Source organism: Anas platyrhynchos, chromosome 6 (genome assembly GCF_047663525.1).
Source record: "Anas platyrhynchos isolate ZD024472 breed Pekin duck chromosome 6, IASCAAS_PekinDuck_T2T, whole genome shotgun sequence".
Lineage (NCBI taxonomy): Eukaryota > Metazoa > Chordata > Aves > Anseriformes > Anatidae > Anas > Anas platyrhynchos.
The window spans coordinates 27,116,735-27,136,596 of record NC_092592.1 but is presented as its reverse complement, the minus strand read 5'-3'; the positions used below and the strand labels follow the sequence as shown (position 1 = coordinate 27,136,596).

At 41.5% G+C, this 19,862-nt stretch overlaps 1 protein-coding gene across 7 annotated transcripts in view; it reads right to left on the bottom strand.

The window, feature by feature from the left end:
- The window catches only part of ARMH3 (armadillo like helical domain containing 3), a 118,141-nt gene that overhangs the window by 97,593 nt on the left and 686 nt on the right, over nt 1–19,862 (bottom strand). For 5 of the 7 annotated variants that reach the window (XR_005266529.2, XM_038180813.2, XM_072039711.1 and 2 more), the window contains exons 2-13: nt 14,527–14,638; nt 14,000–14,056; nt 13,718–13,864; nt 12,701–12,808; nt 11,479–11,571; nt 10,541–10,615; nt 9,770–9,856; nt 5,653–5,709; nt 4,543–4,586; nt 2,845–2,905; nt 2,167–2,213; nt 1,417–1,492 (exon numbers count right to left, since the gene is read on the bottom strand). Coding sequence is in view for 6 of the 7 variants with exons in the window: in XM_038180813.2 (XP_038036741.1) it covers nt 1,417–1,492; nt 2,167–2,213; nt 2,845–2,905; nt 4,543–4,586; nt 5,653–5,709; nt 9,770–9,856; nt 10,541–10,615; nt 11,479–11,571; nt 12,701–12,808; nt 13,718–13,864; nt 14,000–14,056; nt 14,527–14,628 (954 nt within the window). In the remaining variant the exon portion in view is untranslated. Of the gene's footprint in view, nt 1–1,416; nt 1,493–2,166; nt 2,214–2,844; nt 2,906–4,542; nt 4,587–5,652; nt 5,710–9,769; nt 9,857–10,540; nt 10,616–11,478; nt 11,572–12,700; nt 12,809–13,717; nt 13,865–13,999; nt 14,057–14,526; nt 14,639–19,764; nt 19,857–19,862 lie in introns of those variants that run through there. The other 2 variants (XM_027460560.3, XM_013103080.5) reach the window with 2 other exon arrangements.

Below are 19,862 nucleotides of genomic sequence, written 5' to 3'. Positions count from 1 at the left end.
GAAGTTGTTCAAAGGACAGCATGCCCTGCCTTGACCTCTCTTAAATGAAGGATTACAAACAATTCGCTCAAGAACAACATTAGACCTCAATTTCAATCAAGCTCACCGAACAGTGACTGCTTCAGCTACCACTTTCACAGATAACTAGTTTATCCTTTCATTATTAATTTAAGAGCTTTTACTCTGGCTGCTCTTTTCCTACCTCATTTTTTTCCCTGCCAAAGGCCTCTTCTCCCTCAGGGATATCTTGGCCATACAAAGGCCTGAATTGGAATTACACAGAACTGAAAGCAGAAGACTCTCAGAAGCATAAGGAATGAACAACCTGGGAAAAGAGAGCCAGGGAACTCGAGCAAATTAACCACCCACGGAACAGAAGCTTTCTTTGGAGGCAGTAGATCTGCCTATCAGGCTTCCTCCATCAACACCATTGTCAGGGGTTCCCCAAAGGTCTCTACTCCCTCTGTCACGCAAAATGTCTAGCCTGTGATGTATAGCTGCTATCTCTGAGGAGCTGAAGTAACTGGGGAAAGGCATTAACTGTTTTGCTGTCATCATTTTTGTAAGTACTGCTAGTAATCTGTGAGAAAAAACAGAATGAACAGCCTTAACTGGAAGGTCTTCCTAAATTCACCAAGCCATCCCTCCAGCCATCCACAGCACGATCATCAGATCAGACAGACTTGTTATTTCTTCCCCAGTAGTGACAGCCTTTGCAAGTTTGCACACTGTTTAAAAAAGTGTCCAGAGGTTTGCGATCAAAGGTACAGAGCAACCCGCTGCTTCTCAGAAAGCTGCCATAGTTCTGCTTCTTCACCATAAACAGAGCAAGGAGGAATGCTCTGTTCTGGAAGTGCTCTCCCAAGCAAAAGGGATCGAGCTCTCCAAGCAAAGATTGAACACAAAATAATATTTAAAACAACAGTCCTCACGCATGGATTGGTCCCAAAGCAAAGGATACCTAAACAGCATGCAGGATGTCCATACCCAGACGGAACAATTCATCCAGCTTGGAGCCCATAAAATGATCTAATGTATCATTGGCATGAACTGCTCTAATAGCTGCAGCAATCTTGCCCCTACCAGTCATCACACTGCATCTTGCCTGAAGGCAGTATCAACAGGACACAGAAGGAACTCCATGCAGCTCTTCCCATTCAGTGGGAAAAATGGCTCATCCTAGCATGAGCTGTGCCATCAAAAAATTAATTGTTTTCTGGCAAGGCAGGAAGCATTGCCTGAAAGTAAAATAAACCTTGGGCTGCTTTTGATCTTTCGTGCCCGTCTACACCTATGACAAGTACCTAGGAGAAAACAAAAAGAAAACTCATCTTTCCACCAATGTGATTCCTGGCTCTTTTAATTTCAAAAGACATCTACCATGAAGGAAAGGGCAAACATCATGCTGAAACTCACTTGTGCTAGAACTGTGATGAAATTCCGGTTTAAGTGAACGGCTTCATAGAGGGCCAGTAGTATTGCTTCATTTGTCCTGTGGAAGGGATACAGACAAAAGCAGAGTTAATTAAGGGCTAACACCAAATGAGAATCCTGAGATCAAAGCTGCTCAGGAGCACAGCCCATCTGAAATAACATTTTTTTTTCAACCATGCAAAAATCTCTTTTTTTTTCATTATTAATAATACTGAGCAGTCCATAAAAACACCTCTTTTTAGATCTCAGCTATAATCTCTGTTTCCCTCATGCTGAATGTCTCCCTTGTCAGTCTCAAGCAATGTTTTCTCTTTAAAGCCCTTTCTTTTTAGGCAGAGTTTTAGGCAACTACCACAAACCCTTGCATTTATCACTTGCCCCCTTGATTTAGGGAACACATTCTTGGAGACAAGAGTACATGAACCATTACTTCTCATCTGCCACTTCCAACATGACTTTCATACATTAAAATCACCTCATACAAATCACAGGTTTGTTTTGTTTGTTTATACACTTCAGTACAAGCAATTCAGCTGTGGCTCCTCCTGCCACACCTTTCTCTCACTTAAGTAACCAAGAAACCCATTGATTACAGGAGCAGTACCATTTCAGTTACAAGAGAACAGACACCTCTTTCATCTGCTACATTAAAACAGCTCCATGATGGAGAAAATCACATTGACCAGAGTGGTGAATTGCCACTCATTGTGCAACTAACATCTGTTCACTTACTGGACTGATATCTTCTCATCAGCGTCTGCTATGAACATGCTGCCCACCTATGGAAAGAAAGAGTATTACAAAAGAGGACTTTCTGAAAGTTATTAGACAAATTAGACAAGAGAGAAGACCTGGATTTGACTAAATCACAAGTGCCTCGGAGAGGTGCTCTCATCCAAGGCACAAATGCAACTTTCTTTCTAATACCAGTAAAATACAAATGGGAAAATTCCACAAAGGACGGAACAGGATGACCATCTACAAAGACATTTTATTTTGTTCTATTGTAACCTACCAATGCTTATTCTGTCAAATGCCAGAAGGAAAAAAAAAAAAAAAAAAAAAAAAAAAACTATCTTAAATCCCAACCTGGATTTATCTGTGATTCTGTGAAAGGACAGTAGAGATCATTTCCCATCTGCTTGTCCCAAAGCAGTAACAGTTTTACCCATGTCACTCCTGACAACAATTAACACTGAACTATCCTTATTTTTGAAAGTGCTTTCCGAGCCACACAATAATATGGTCCTCAGAATAAAGCTATTTTAGTTGTGTTTGGTTTGGATCAGATCAATGCATCCCCTCCTCCAGAACCAAATTGTAACTCAGTTTTTGGAAACTTTCACCCTCCTTCAGACCTGCTATGAGGTGCCTCTTTTAAGAATAGAAAAGCACTGCTTCCTTGCTTACCATATTAGTTAGGGCTGAGAAGAAACCACTCTGGTGCTCCTCTTCCTTATCTTTGTATTGCCTGAACAAAAAGGAGTAAGAAAGAAACTTAACGCTTAGAAATGGAGGTAGGGTTATCTTCTCTAAATCCTGAGACAGCTTTATCTGATTTGGATACAGGATGGAGAAAGTTCCAATATTCACAATTCCTTTTCAAGAACCCACAAAAAGGGATGCAAGGGTGTTAAAATATTCATCAGTTGCTTAAAGTAGCAGTGCTGAAAGGTGCAACTGAACGACGTCTGTGTTGTTATACAGAATACATTCAGTCCAGGCTAACACTAAGGAGAAGGGATAAGTGACTTTGGAAATTTTGTCCTGCACTGGTGACACAGTATACTACGAACCATATCAACACAGCCAGTAACTACTCAATCATCATCAGCTACAGACTAAACCACAGCTCATCACCCTACAGCCAGCAGAAACCATGAAGACCATTAGGCTGGTTCATGGCCCAGTCCTGCCTGATCGCATGTTCCTCTCCCCAAAGAGGGCACGTTAATCTGACCTAATGAACTGCTCTGCTGACAGCTGTCCATTCCTGCCTGGCTTCCTTCACAGCAAACTAGAAAGCACAAGGATGTTCTGGAGCAGTCTCAGTAAACATGACAACATAAGCAAGCATCGGACCTATCATGTACGTAGAGCTGGTCCAGCAGTCATGGGCCATGACTTGAGGCCCTTGACTGGGGACTAGAATAGGAGCAAGTCAACAAGTAGATTGGTTAACTTAGATTTAAGTTAATTTGCTTCATTTTACAATGAAATGGGCTGGCAGAGATGATATGGCCATGTACTGTCTTTTGTACAGCAATCTAATTACATATAATGCAAGATGCAGAGTGTTATAAATTCTACATTTTTGGGGAAGGGGAAAAGATAGAGATAAGCAGAACAGGCTATAGTCTAAGATGACTTTTGTCAGAATGAACAAGGTGGATGACTTTTTTTTTGTATGTTTGTTTACTTGTTTTTTTCTTCTCCTGTTTTACTCTAGTATGTTAAATGCATTTACACGGTTTGCTGACTTGCATTATCTTGCAAGTGTATCTCTAACAACAGACCTTCAGAAGGAATTAAAACATTTTTCTGAATACTTTGAGAATCCTTTAGTCATCTTCCCACCCCCAAAAAAACCTTCTTGGGTTACCAGTTTTTTGCTGAAGAACATTTTTCTTAGGAAAATTTACATATTTTGTATTGTTATTTATTGAACAGAGGTTGGGAACATTCTATCTCTACTGCTGGCTTGCTGGCTCTTTTTTTAGAAGCGTTATTGCTGTCCATCCTTTGCAAGAGTGTAGATTCCCTGATCACCTATGATCTGGCATTTGTATTGCTCCAGACACATTTGTTTGTAGATCAGGTCTCAGTTAAATTGGAGAAGAACTCAGCAAATCATTTATCTTCTAACCTGGGACCATAACATTTTACACAATACAGAGGTAACGCTGTGACAATAGAAACACCTGGTACATATGCATTTACACTTGCAATGACAACATCAACTGAACAGAAGTACTTCAAAGCATGACTATTCCCTGCCTTTCCAGATGCATCAGAGCTGTTAAGTGATAACTACTTTAACTTAAAAAAGTTTGTGGAAATGGACTGCAACTACCATGCACTTAAAAACAAGAGACATTTAGGTTTTACCTGTTATACTCTGATAAAGCCTGGGCAATTACAAGTCCCATTCCCTGCAAAAAAGTGTTTAAAAAAAAAAAAAAGTTTATATTACAAGTCTCAATGCAGGAAAACAAACACTGAACACAGATAGCAGTGCTGCACCCCCCAGTATTCCCTAGCATGCTACAAAGAATTTCCCCTGCAGCAGTTTGAGTTAATAGGACACACTGAGATAACTAACTAAATACATAAATAAAATCTAAAAAACAAGGCATCAAAATTTAAATTTGAGTATCTAGTTAGGTTAATTCAGAGAAGAAAGTTTACTCTCTTTGGGCCTCCGGATATAGCTTACTCAGTCAAGAAGCCTCAATAAAGCTGCAAGAACTTCAGAAGGAAGCTTGTGTCAGAGGAAGTGTATCCAAAGGTTCGAAACAAAGGCCATAAACACTAATGACATTGTCAGTTCTCACAAACAGCCTCCTCTATTGCACAGCTACTGGTAATCCTTCTCTGTCAAGCTAATTTATTTTAATTCAAAATAGCTGTTCTTACCCTTTAGTTAGCATGCAGTTTGCTTTTACTTCAAATCTAAAGGAAAGCTTTCAAGCGCACACCTCTCAGAGCTCATAGTGCACTGACTGACACCTTTTATCTAGGTTTGAACACAAAAACATACAAAGTAGCTACAACGTAAAGTACGTTGCAGGATTCTTGATTTGGGTACAAGCTTCTAGTGAGCTGCAGTAATTGACGTGTGGACTTGTTAAAAAAAAAAATCAGATAACGCAGCAGTGGAGAGATGTCCTTTGGCATGAGGTATCTCGTGCCGCTTTGGCAAGTGACAGCAAGTAACACAGATAGCTGACAAAAGCCTAATAGACCAACCTTAGCACGTTCCTTGCTACCTAGCCTTTTAACAATCTCCACCGTTTAACTGAAGATCAAACTGTCCAAATCAGGAGCTACCAAACCTATCACAAGAGTACAGTTAAGGCAGAAACCCACTAAACATGTGTTCTTTACAGCAGTACTGCTCCTAGACCCTCTTTGCACCAGACACCATGACTGCATTTCTTAACACCATGCATGGAAGAGCGTTCCCAGCAGCGCTGGGTAATCAAGTCCAATACTCACGTTGAGCGTGGCCTCGTCATCTACGATGGAGAGCTTCACAATGTAAGGATTCACTGACTGCTCAGCAGCAGGGGAGAAAGAAGAAAGAAAAACGGTTTTAAGTTTAGTCTTTATGAGGCAAACAAACAAACAAACAAAATATTTATCTTCCAAAGTTTACCCAGCCACCTGGGAAGATTTTCTCTCCTGTCCCACAAAGCAGAATGCACACAAAGGAACAGTAGTCACATCACATGAAGGCTGTTATGCTCAGGACAACTCTTGCTCAGCCAGGCAGGTTGCTGATTTTATTCAGATGGAGATGGGGAAGCGATGGAGTTCCTGTTCCTTTGCTAGCTGGACTGTCAGTCTTGGAAGTGGAACAGCTGTCCTGACAGCACGTTATCAGTGACACACACACGGTTATGCAGCAAGCACAAGCAGTGAAGCTGGGACTCGACATAAGTGTTCTGATATCTCTCTTCTGCAACACCTCACAAAGATTGCTTAAAGGAAGGAGGGCTCAGGAAGGCATGACAATATTACAGGCTCATCTGCTACAGGGTTAGAGCTCAACTCTTAACAGTTACCACCGAGAGCCAGAAGTCTCTCGAGAATACAAATTCTTTCAACTAACCTGAACAAAGCACACAGGCACCATCTATAAAGATAAGTCCTAACAATTTAGGAAGCATTTTAGATTAGCAATGTATATTTGTTTTTAATTTGTTTACACGTGTCAGTGCAAAACAAGGTTGGTTTGGACAGAGAAGAAAAAGTTCCATCTGTGCAGTAAGTCCAAAGTGGATGGGAAGAATAAAGCAAAAAAAAAAAAAACAACAAAACTATCAGATAATGCCTAGCAAGTTACGCAGTTACCTGTTTTGCCCAAGATTTAACAGCAGGTTAAAAATTAGGCTGATCAGAAAACACTCTTGCTATTGTTTTGTTTGGGAGAATCAATTTTCTCTTTGGTCCAAGGAAAAAACTGATCAGAACATACCAAAGCTCAACTAGTCGGTCAGCCTGCCTCCAGCAGCACTATCTGCTGTCACAGAAAATGACACAGAGCCCATCTGTGCATGAAGCATGCAAAGAGATTTCCCTGAGGCAGGAAGGGAGGTTCCTATTGAGAAACATCCATGCTCCTTTCTGTGCAACCGTTCACCCCTTCAGAAATTTAGTCTGTCAACAAAGAAGCAAGCTTTAAATGTACCTATATTTAACTACAAGTTTTTGAAAGAATGAAGTTAAAGCTTAGTTTGTCTAATTTCAACCATTCTCTTGCTCTCATTATACCACAATGAGAAACTAAGGCCAAGTCACCACACCACAGCTCACCCACAGAAGGCTGCTCAACCTGTGATTTGTGACCAATAAAAGTTATGAGGCTTTTGCATGCAATGGGCAGTGGGGCTATGCTGAATTAGGGGCAACAGAGTTACCCAAATTCCCAGCTAAGCAAGCTGGTCCATATCAAGATGCTGCCCTGAGACCTAAACATACGTTCCATCCCATCACAGCAAGGACAGGGAACAGGTTCCTTGTCATCTCCAGCTTATGAACAACTCTTCAGGCTCCCATTGCCCTTAACTCTCCAGGATGTGTGCCACATGTCTCCTGCCTCTCGGCAGCAAGAACATAAAAGTGATTGGCAAATAGAGTCAAGTCAGCCTTGCTTGCTGTGGATTTCTGGCTTCTTCCTTTTCAGTTGGAACTCCCAAAACTGCAGAAGGCTCCTTCATGTTTTCTGTCTGAAACTTTCCATTCCTTTGATACACTCCATGCCTCCTCTGGGCTTCCCTAACTCCTTCAGCAGCAAGCAGATGACTAACAGATGCAATCTACACACAGCATTGCTCTGTACAGGTCAAGGCAGTTTTTGTGCCTTTCCATTGCAAGTCTGTACCAGCATGATGAGAATATTTCCTGGGCTGCCCAGAGGGAGCACAGCTTGCTCCTGCTACTCCTTCAGAGCCAACAGTTGTGAACCTTTGCTTCCTGTGAGCATTAGTCTGCGCATCTGTGATGAACTTCAGTAGCCTACAAGTTGTACAGGCACCACTCAGGCCTCCCCATATTCCTTGCCTGCTTCCTTCTTCTAATTCTGTTATCTCAGTCTCCTGGGTTTTCCTCTCCCTGGGAATTACAGCAAAAATTTTGGAAGTCTAAATTACGCCTGCCACTCCACAACATGCACAAACATGCAACAGCCTTGAAGAGTGGCTAGTAAGCACTTTGAAAACTCAAGAGTGCATCAATGAAGTGGCGACACAAACTTAGAAATAACTTCTGCAACCAACTCCCTCCAGAAAGAGCAAAAAGGTGATTCTCAGCTCTTTGAAGAACACACGCTATAGCATTAAGGTCTTCTTTTCAGAAGTTCAACTTCAACTGGGAATATTCAACTGGGAATACTCAAGTTGTCCTCTATGAACACTGTTACGTATCAGCAACCTCAAAGAAATGAAAGTGGAAGCTGGGAAGAGATCATTACCAAGTAATTTCTAAAAGACAAGCCAATTAACACCAGATCAGAAATGTAATCCCCAGGTGAGACATATTATGTGAAGTTGAGAGGTGTATGTAGAAGCACACAGATCTGATAGAGGGAGTGAGACCTTCCCCATGCCCCTAAGTGGAACAAAGCTCTGGAAACAAACCTATGGAAAACAAATCTTTGGTAAGAAAAGAAAGCAGAAAAAAAAAAAAACACACATATATAATCCCTAGTTAGATGCTTAACTTCACATCTGTAACAAATGAAGACCAGAGTCCACTTGATTACCCCTCACAAGACTTTTCCCCTGAACGCTCATTAGGGATGATTCAGCAGCTTTTCTGCCAGCCCTGATGAGGCCATCTTCTCTGCAGACAGGCCATCTTGCAGGGAATTAGAGCTTGAATAATGACTCTTTTTGTTAAAGAGATTCGTGGAAAATAATTTGAGTTCTGAGAGAACTAAAAAAAAAATAATCCAACTCTTCAGTGTTTTTAAGTCTCTTCAGCACCTGTGGCTGACTGTATCAAGGCAAAAAATGTGTGTAATTGAATGTGAGAAGCCATTGGATATACTATATGCAGCCAAATAAGTACACAAAGAAGGAGGAGAAGAAAAAAAAAAAAGCATTTTGACTAATTTCTTTCAGTTCTGCCTAGCAAGAGATGCAACGAGCAATTCTACTAGGCTGAACGTGCGGCAAGGAAGTTTTCTCCTAAATGTTATTGATGAATCTATTTAAAACCCACTGCCTGATTTTATGCTTTAATGTCTAACAGCCACCCCTTAAGGTGTTGAGAAAAGGACACAGTAAACACTTCATTGCAGTGTTTCCTCTGTTTGGCAGCCTTTTGATTAGTTAGTTTCACAATTTCCCAATGTAGTCAAATATTTAGTTAACCTTTTATGGTTCTCTCACATAGCATCACCATAAAAATATTTTTAAAGACATCAGGAATAGGATCATAAAACCATGAAATATAGCTGAAAAATAAGTGTATACTTCTAACAACTTTTGAGAATGATTAGGTTTCAGATCAATGACATCTTTTTAAAAGTACTATGTAAGGACACATAAATCATTTTACTCCTAGAATAGAAGTTACTGAGCAAACCAAGATCATAGATACACTGGCGACAGAAGTACAGATGATATTCCACAGGAAATTTAAAGGGAGTCTAGAAAATTCACATCCCAAAAATATGAAAGAACATTCTCATGTAAAACACACTGGTAATCACATTAAAGTCAGAAACAAAATCACAAATAAATAATGAATTTCCAGACTAATTAGACCTGCTTAAGCAGTTGGGACCACAATTTAGCACCAATGGAGTTCAGAACAAAATAAATAAATAAATAAATAAATAAATAAAATCTATCAACAGCAGCACAGTTAACAGAACTCCAAAGGATTTGAGGCATGAAAGTCTGCCACAAAACACTGACAACCAGGCAAACACCAAACTGACTTTAAAGGCTATGACTGCCTTACAAAGACACTGTAGCTCTGTGCTGATGCCCTGATAAATGTTGCTGTGCGTACTGCTAAAAACTGTACTGTAAGCTTTTTTAATAAGCTCGAGGACAGTATTAAGTAACAGAGAGATGTTTCTGCTACCCAGTAGAATGCTTACCTCATACTTTCTGTAGTTGACCAGCAAGGCAAGAAGGACAACAGCATCATAGCCATGTTCCCTCCGACTAAGTGGGCTGGACAGGATCTGAAATAAAGAAAGAATCACATTGTTAGGTTCAGGCTTGTTTCAGGAAGCTTGAGGTGACTTCCGAGACCACACATGGTAGTGAAACGTATGTACAAAAGCAAATTATACCCTGACTGAAAGGGGATATCCACGACTTAGGGAGCGTCAGTGCTTCCAAGAAACAGAGAAACTTATCACACAGAGGATGTACACAGGCTTTCTGGGCATAATGGGCAAACATATTTCTCAACACCACTGGACAGGATCTCAGTGCATCGCCAATATTTTCTGTTTCCCCAAACCCCGTTCCAATTCAAAAAAAAAAAAAAAAAAAAAAGGATAATTCATCAAAGAGCAGAAAAAAAAAATAAAAAATATATCCAGTCTGCCTTTTGAAACAAATTCCTCTGATAAAGGAATCTTCTACGAAACTGGCCTACAAATCCATTCAGCTTCTATCTAAAGACAAATGTCTCAAGTGAAAATACCTTAAATACTCAGTAGAGACTAAAAACAGCAGACTGGAGTAAAGAGGAGACAGCATTAAAAAAAAAAAAACACAAACTGTGACTGAGCTATGAATGGAAGCACCATACACTGCCAGTTAGCTATGCTGCACTGAAAAGGCTGAAAAGCAAACGTAAGACTGAAAGCTCTCACTATGTAAAAAGAACCCCTGCAGCTGAAGGAAAAAAACCTTACCTGTAAAATAGCTTCGAATATGCTGTTAATCATCACATACTCCAGGATGGTGTTCTGGCTAATGTTATCTGTCACCTAAGTACAAACACAAGTTAAAATCTCACCCAAAGCCTCCCATGATGCTCTAGCTGCCTCTGGCACACACTGCGAACACAAGAATTATACTACCAGATGGACCATTTATTCATAATCTCTCACTTAGTCAGCAAGTCAAGGGTGGGACTAGCACTAGAGCTAGACGTGAAGTAAGGGAAATCTGTCCTGTTTTCTACTTCCACCCTCTCTGGCAAAAGCATGAGCCATGTACTAAGAAGCTCTCCATTTCTTCTGCAGATTGACATTTTACACAGCTGCATGACAACACTACCAGCAGCTGAAGCAGCCTGCTACACAGGAGGCAGAGGATGAAAAAGCAGGGTTCATATGCTTGACTAAGCAGTTTTCCATCACACACAGCAGCAGAGACGTCCACACACATCCAACTATCTCTTATCACAACCAAGATAGTTTGTGGTTGACCATCTCCAAGAGATACTGAACAACCCTTTTATCCAACTCATTCTTCTCATCCTCGCTACTCATCTACTCCACATTTCCCGTCTCTCCTCAGCCCCTCTAGTCTGCTCCCTTTCAGTTTATCTGAGACTTCTAATTATATTTTTCCCTAAAAAAAAAAAAAAATAACATGAATCCAATTGACACTTTCTACCATGTCTCTCCCCTTTTGCCCCAGTTGGCACCTATCTCATGAGGTAGAAACAGTCTGCCAGTCTGTATTGGTGTTGTGGTTGAACTTTGAAGCTTATTCTGGGCTGTCCTTTCTTCCCCCCTCCTAAGCTTCACACAGTAGCATTCTGCTCAAGTTTTGAGCTAGTTCCATCCCTCAAAATGTGACACATATGAAATGTTAATTTATTATACAGCTGGTATTTATTTACCGTCACCAAGCAGAGAAGCAGCTTCAGACACAAGCTTTTGAGGCTTTCAGAACCTTCTGCACAAAGGAGCGAGTCTAAGCTCTCCATCAGATTCTAAAGAAGAACAATAACATAATTTTAAGTATTATTTTTAGGTTATTTGAAATATTTCCTATAAAAGGACAGAGATTCAAAAGCGCCAACACAAAGCCATGTTATTCCAGAATCAGTAATTGAGCCATTAGTACAGCTATACACCACAGACTGTATTCACACCATCGGTTCTCAATACTGCTTTGTGTTAACTACATTTTAATGACTACAGGCATAACATCATGATCCAAGAGCTTTCTCTAGATGCATGAGAGGTTTTTATATACATGTAATAACAGATTTTATTTGCAAAGTAAACCTGATCTCTACAAATACAATCTTAGTTTTTGTTTACAAGCCAGTAATATCATCGATTCCTTTTTTTCCGGCCTTTTTATCTTCGATGTTCCCCTATTTTCCTTATAAGCTCTGAGAGAATTTGGTGAAAAGCACACCTCCAATTTAATAGTACGTACATTAATTATTATTCAGAATAGATACTATATAGCTGATAGGTATTCACAATTAATTGCTTTCCAAATACTAAATTACAGGTAATACACTAATTCTCAAAGGGAAAAAAAAGTATTTCTAATATGCAAATAACTACTTAATACTTTCCCCAAGCACTACTACTTTTCATAGAGAGATTAAAAACTATTACTTTCTGCAGAGAGATGAAAGATAGAACAGGTATTCAGCTTTATCACCAATTCCTTTGTCATTTCTCAAAACTCAGCAGCTTTACAACGAAGAACATCAAATAAGTTTATAATGGTATATGTGCTGATGGAAATGTGAGCACAGAGGACGTTACTATTAGCTAAAAGTTAAGTGCAAGCTATGAGGTTCAATACGAGGTGGTAATGGCCTGTGACAGCCTTTCCTGGCCTAAAGATTTCTTAACCAGAATGAATGCACACCAGGGAATTAAAGGAAAAGAAGGTAAGTGCTCTATTAATGAAAAACATCAGGATTTCACACATCTTTGGGCCACTAACAAGTCAAGAACTTCAGGACAGCTATGTTTAATCAGTGGCTGAAATATTTACCCAAAAAGGTGTATCTTGATAGACACACCTGTCTACAAAACACTGCCCCTGCAACAGGGCTGCTGTGCAAGCTGTTCTGTACGTTGGCAAGGCCTCACCTTCATACAAAGCTCTGCCTTATCAAAACCCACAAGCATGTTGATGATGTCAAACCCTGAAGTGGACTTGTTCTTCTGATGGACACCCCGAATCAATGCACACAAAGTCTGCAAAGGGAAAATTCAGAGGATAAAATGTAAGGCAACGCCTACAAATCCACAGCAAAACCTGCCCTAAAGCCCTCCCAGAACACTAGCAAAACACAAATATTTATATGAATACCACCAGCCCAGAAGCCACGTAATTTGACTGATCTCAACTATCTCTGCTGTTTCTAAGGAGTATAACCTGGATGTTGACCTCTCAAAAGACAAGAATGTATTTGTTCACATTTTTCCTGTCCATGCCTCCTACAGGTGACTTCCCAAACCTGAAATTTATATCCCGTATTCCTGCAGCTGAGAGAAGCTGGGTCAAATGCATTCAAACAATTAAGAATCAAGCTGGAAACTAATAACGTCAAGTGTCAAAACTATGGAAGCCGTCTCCCATACAAGACAAGTGTTGGTAAGGCACAACCTGCAGGAAAGCAGCTTCAAGTTTTGGGTGATGATTCTTCACAGCTTCCAACAAGGATCTGTCCAGCAGGGACCATCCCCTGTATAAATTTGACACCAGCTTCCCCACTACTTTATTTCATTTTTGACTCATGAGGAAATTCAAAAAGGAGTCCAAAATGGAGGTGAACAGGAGAAAGGAGAACACAGACAAAGCTACACACAGTATTCTTGAGCCCTCAAACTGAGCCTGTAGCATGAACAAGCCCCTCCTGTCCCTCCACTGCAGGATCCACTTCATCCTGCAACACCAGACCCACCTGAATTTTCAATCAAGCTACTGTTTCTCAAGCACTAAGGATAAATGTCTGTAACCTCCACCAACCAGAAGCTTAAACTGCTCTGTAGACATCACTTCTCACAACTAAAGAAACAAGAACAAGATGCTTGATACCAGCAGCAAGCATTTTGTCTCCTCAGAAGCAGGTGAGAGCACTCCCTGTCTCTCAGCTGTGGTACCTGTAGTGCATTGACCACTCTGATCGGGTGCTCCTCACCCAGTGCCTGGATGCAGTGCTGAAACAAGCAGTTGATGTTATCTTTTATCTTCATCAGCTCTTCCCCATCCAGAGCCTCCAGCTTGCCTTCCAGATATTCCAGGTTGACCTGTCAGGTTAAGAAGAATATTGTGCATGTTACACAACTGCTGACACCTCAGAAAAGCGAGTCCTCGTGCTGACAGTCTGCCACCTCCTAGGCAGAACAGCAGCACCAAAGCAGAGGATGCTCAGCTCCTGTTACCTTCATGAGAAACAGCTCCTCCCAAAATCTAGGGTTGTTCTTACTTGGGTCCTCTGTCTGAAAGAGAAAGGAACGGCCATGAGAACAAACAAGAAATTATTCATTAATTAATCAGAATTTAATCGAAATCACTATCACACTATCACAAGTAGGTCAGTTGGGATCATCCCACTGGATGACCAACTGGTCTCACAGTACAGAGTATTGTCTACAAAGATCCCTAGAACCAGAACACCAAACAGAAGCAGTTCTCAATTGAGATGCCTCTGTATACTTTCTGGATTAATTTTGGAGAATTATCTGAAAAGCCATGACATCTTGTAGATCACAAACGGTCCTGGCAGACATCAGGATAAGGTGACATTAAGGCAGAGAGCTCTGCAAGCTAGCAGGAGAGCCTGAAGTGTGCACGGCTATGCTGTGCAATCCTTACCTTGGGAAAAAAATCGACCATGCAGAGTCCTCAGCACAAACTACACCAAGAAAACATCACAAACTCGAGAAAGAAGAGGTGCCCAAGTCCTTACCGTGAAAACCTCATCGTACATCAACACGACTTTCTCCTTCAATGGCTTCTTGGAGGCTGAAGATTTCCGGAGCAGTCCACCTTTCTTCTCTGTTTGGGCCATGTTGCATACCCTGAAGGAAAGAATCAACAAAAAATGACTAGGGAACCTTGAACTTTCCTTCAAGGCATATCTGGACTGCCACAGCCACAGAAGACTTCACTACACAGAGGTACTAAGACTCTCACAAGCTGCAAATAGGGGCTTTAATAACTATACCAGATAAGAAATCAGACCAAAGGTCCTCTCCAAGTCCTCTAACCTATTTCAAACAAATATGCAAGAGTTCACCCACAGGCAGACACAGAATAAGCAGCTTACGGATCAGTTTTCTTAATTCTTCTCTGCCGGAAACTGATTCATGATCAGAACTACTTTACATCTAAAAGGTATATTTTAAAAAAAATATCACTGCACACACTGTGATGGTTGCTATCAAATGGATATCCAGTCTTCTCTAAAGTTAGTCAAGCCTCGAGGACATCCTGTGACAAAAAAGCACCTGAAATGGTTTGAAAAAGTCTTCTCTTTTATCTGTTTAATGTGCTACCTGCCAAAGTACTTCCAGTTCTGCTCGTGCATTCCAATGCTACAACCAACACAAGGAAGCATTTGGCAGCAAAGCCTCCCTGAAGCACTCCTGCCACCCTTGCTCATCCCTACCTCTGCACCTTGGCATTCCCCAGCTGTGCCAGCTGCTCTGCAAACCAAAGCAGAAAAGAACCCCAGCCTCAAAAGCATCACGTGTGGTTCGGGTTCTGGAGGAAGATGGAGGAACACAGGGGAGAAGCTTTGCAGGATTATTTTTTTATTATTTTTTTATTATTATTTTTAACCAGAACTTCCTGGTTCCTTTGACAACAAAGGGTTTTCTAGAAACACAATCAAGGTTTACTATAATTAATTGATGCCTCATGCTTACTGATTATCTTATTTAATATATATATATATATTATAATGATATATATATATATCATTGCTACAAAATCAGCTGTTGAAAAAGCAGCCTTAGCTGTAGTCCTGAACAATCTGCACCAGTCAAGCCATGTCAGGGGCTGACAGTCAGGACGTGTGACTTGCCACGTACTCTCAACGTCTCATGCTGCAAAGCACATCCCCACTCTGACCTTGCAAATATGCATTTATCTGCAATCTCGGAATTTTCTGGCAAGCACCAGAGATTTAGCAGTGTCCTATCCTCCTTTATCACTGCAGCACATCAGAGGTACTTAGCAGAAAGTGAACGCCATGCCCTGGCGTCTCCCCAAGCTCCAAACCTTTCTCCCAGACTTCCGAAGGTAATTACACACATGGCAGCAGCACACCTCAGGCAGAGGCTTGACTGATGTCATGCTCCAGAAAAACAGAGGCAGGCTCTCGTGGCAGCTGCACTCAGCCATGCTAAATTATGCATAGAAAGGTAAGTACACTGCAGCCTGCCTCTGAGACCCCTGAGCTTTCTGAGTTGGCAGCCATGGAGACAGCTTTGGATTTCGCCTCCACCCCAGACTGCCTGAACACCTTCAGTGACGATGGCATGCTCAGATCCACCTTTCTGTAAAAAAAACAGGTTCCAGAGACAACTGAATGCCAGTTCCAGGTCTCTTCTGCACTCCTTCCTCTGTGGGCAGCTTTTGATTGTCCTAAGACTAAACTACATTCCCAACCAGGACTCTCAGGCTCCCAAAGCCTGCAACAGGTTATTCAGACATCCATCCCTTGAGCCATGAACTTCAGTCCCAAGTGGCACGAAAACATCTTCAAGGCTGGAAAAAACTCTTCTGCTGCAAAAAAAAAAGCCCTGCCCCAGCTGTGAAGGACAGGAGGTTTGCCTGGCTGGCAAAGCAGTGGACAGAGAGCAGCAGATCTCACACCTCAAGAGCTGAGATTGACATACAACAGGGGAGAAGTGTTCTCTCTTCCGCCTAGGATGGGAATGTGACCAGTTTGTGTGCACACTAGGCTGAGTGAAACCAGCCCCAAAAACATGGCCAGAAGAATGCTTAGGACCTTCTGCACCATAACCTATGTAAATACAGAAATTGCATCCAATTAAGATGGAGAAAAGGTCTAACAAGTCTAACAAAACGAAGAAGAAAACATTATTCAGTCATCCTGATAGCTTCTCTTTTACAGACTTTGCATTATTTTTAAACTGTCATGGGAAATAAGACATTAATTAGAAACATAATTGGAAACAGAGAGAAATCTATTAAAAACCAAATCAAGAACAATGTCACTTTTAGCTTAGCAAGACAAATCTTACCCAAGATTGCACAAAACAATTTCTCAACTAGAATCGTAAGTTTCTGAATCACAAGCAGCCACCATCCCCTGAATACAAACACATCCATCAGCATGCTTCTAATTGAATTACAGCTAATGAATCCCAATGTCAAAACTAATAAACTAACTCAGAGCGCTTCTAGGTCAGCGTTCACATCCCAAATGTGTATGCTTACGGGAGGGGATCAATACACTCTGCCTGATCCCTGAACTTTGCAAACCGTATTTTAGCACGTTTCCTACACTTCCAGAAAGATGGAGAAGTCTAAATCCCAGAAGACACAAACGTCTGATGCTGAAAGAGCACCAGAGGGCCCACACGATCACGTGAAAACTCTAGTCTGGGTCAAAATGGGACTTGGGATTCATATTCTCTCAACCAGAGCTGCACAGAGCATACAGAGATGACTGCTGGAGGCAAGGATTAAATAACATTCTTGTTCATAACTTGCTGTTCTACAAATGAGCATACGGAGGAGCAAGGGGAGAAAAGGAAGAGTTGCCTTTCATGCCAACACTTTATTAGGCTATGCTTGTTTCGTGACCTATGATGATCAGGCTGCACAAATGGCTTTTTCTTTTCACTCCATGCAATTACATTCTCCAGATGTCAGAAAGACGGAAACAGGAAACTGCATTTTGTTAATGGGGACCTTGTAGACAGCTGCAGAAAACAGCAATCAACTGCACTAAACATTTACTAGTTGCAGAGGTGTCGAATTATCAGGGCATCGTGACAGTTTATGAAAACAGAGACGCTGAATATAGTTAAGAATTACCCTTTAAAACGTATCACGTTTCAAAGGCATCGGTGCAATTTCCACGTTTCAGGTTCAAATGGATAATTTATTCTGTCAATAGGTCAGTCCCATTAACACATGCTGCTAAGTGAATCCTGCTGCAGTCACTGACTGCACAGAGCTGTCCCTCAGGGCTGAGACGTACGCGCACGGGGGTTTCGGAACAGCGAGTACTGTGCTGTGCTGCAGAAGATCCAAGATGCTTCGTCTGGAGCTAACAGAAACCTTGACAGAGCATGAGTCTTGGCAGCTCCAAGGCAGGAAGAAAAAAAGCCGTGGCAGACAGAAGTTCAGGCAGACCTTTGGTCTATCTGTCATCAACCCCAGGATCAGCTGATCCAGGCAGGAACAAAGGAATGAGCACATCCGAGCATCCACCTCCCGTCCATTTCAGTCCAAAACTCATTCCAGAGATTCAAATCAAACATGTGACATTCAGATGAACACATCCCTGTCAGCTTTCAGTTAGAATATCCACGGAAGAAGAGGAAAAAAAAAGACATTTGGAGTCTGAAGTTCACTCAGACTCGTGCGGATTGAAAACTGCGGCTTTTCTGAATTGTAATTCAGCTCCCGTTCAGACTTACTGTTGTACAGATCTCGTAACAACAAAAATACTACTGTAGAGAAAGAAACAGGATCCAAAACTTGAAACTCCTGTAATCTTGCACACACACAGCCTGTAACTCTCAAAAATATACTGTGACACTGCTAGGCTAAATAAAAACAAAACAAGCAGATGACAATAAACGGTATTTTCACATATTTAGTTGGCACACCGTTTATTCTGTATCTGAAAAATGTAGTGCAAATGATGCAAGATATTATTATGCCAAAGTCAATATCGATCAATATTAATGAAGGCTCTGAATAAGAGCTGAGATACTTTTCCTTTTAGAATCCAATCCCTTGACTTGCCACTGCTACTCAGACTGGACTACTTGTTTAAAGATTTCATGCTGGGTTAAGATTTCAAGCTGGCAAGATTTCAGGGTGGTTACCACAACCAGCCCAACACCAACTGCACACTGCTAGGACCCAGTATGATCCATGCTGTGTCCTTCTGGGTATATCCCTGAAGTCAAAAGGACAGTTGTTCAAAAATTATCTAAAGCATGCAAGAAGGCAGGAGATAAACTTCTGCCTAAAGTGAGACCATGGCTTCTAAAGAAACAGATTGTAATCCAAATGGTCATTCTACTCTTTGGTGAAATTCCAGGAAAAGCTTGCACTTAATCTATGTAATGAATCTGCAGGAGACAGGCAATTAATTTCTAGCACTCATCCACCAGAGGAAACAACCAACAACCTGCCCCCTGCACACCAGCCTACCAATGCCAAAGCTTGGACAGTGCCTTGACCCAGCCCAAACTCCAGCATTAAACCCCCAGGAGCCCCCTAGCAGCGCTCTGGGCAGAACCCCAGGGAAATCAGAGAGGAGAGGGACACAGTGCGTTAGATTTTGTCACGGCTTAAGCAACCAACAACCAAATTCCTGCTACAAACCCTTTTGCAATTTATGCTCTGCCAACGTGGACAGTTAAAGTTCATGCTACTTTTACATTTCATCTATTCTTTACAGCCTAGTTTGTGTGTATTTGTAAACATTATTTGGTGTCACTCACGGCACATAATCTTTGGATCGATCTGGCAGAAATTTCAGGTGCCTTCCTGTAATAATTAGCAAGAAATAGATTCAGAGGGTATGACACTGACAAAAAAACACAGCAACACAACCTCTAGCACAGTGTCAGTATATGCACTTTTACCAGCAAGCCCTTCCATCCTCTCAGAGCAGTGTGCTACGTGTTTCCACATAGCCCAACCTGCAGTTACACCACTGCTCGCCTATTTTCCACCCCTTGAAAAACAGGAAAAGCAGCTTCCTAACGCAGATACAGCCACAAACTTCCACTACATGAGCTTCAGCAACAATATGAAGAATAACGTCCAAATTACATTCTCAATACTTCATCCGTAATTGCCTTCCATTTCTACCCGTCCAGGTAAAGTAACACCCAATCCATCAACTCCGCACCACCAACCAGCTACGCTTCCTCCTGTCAAGCCCATGTAGACAAGCGGCACACGCTCCACCTCCATCAGTTCAGACCTTTTTTCCCCAATTGATTTTTTCCATTTCCTCGCAATTCCTTTCCGTACTTCTAGCCCCAACCCTTAGCTCTCGTGTGAGGAAACCTCCTGGGGCTT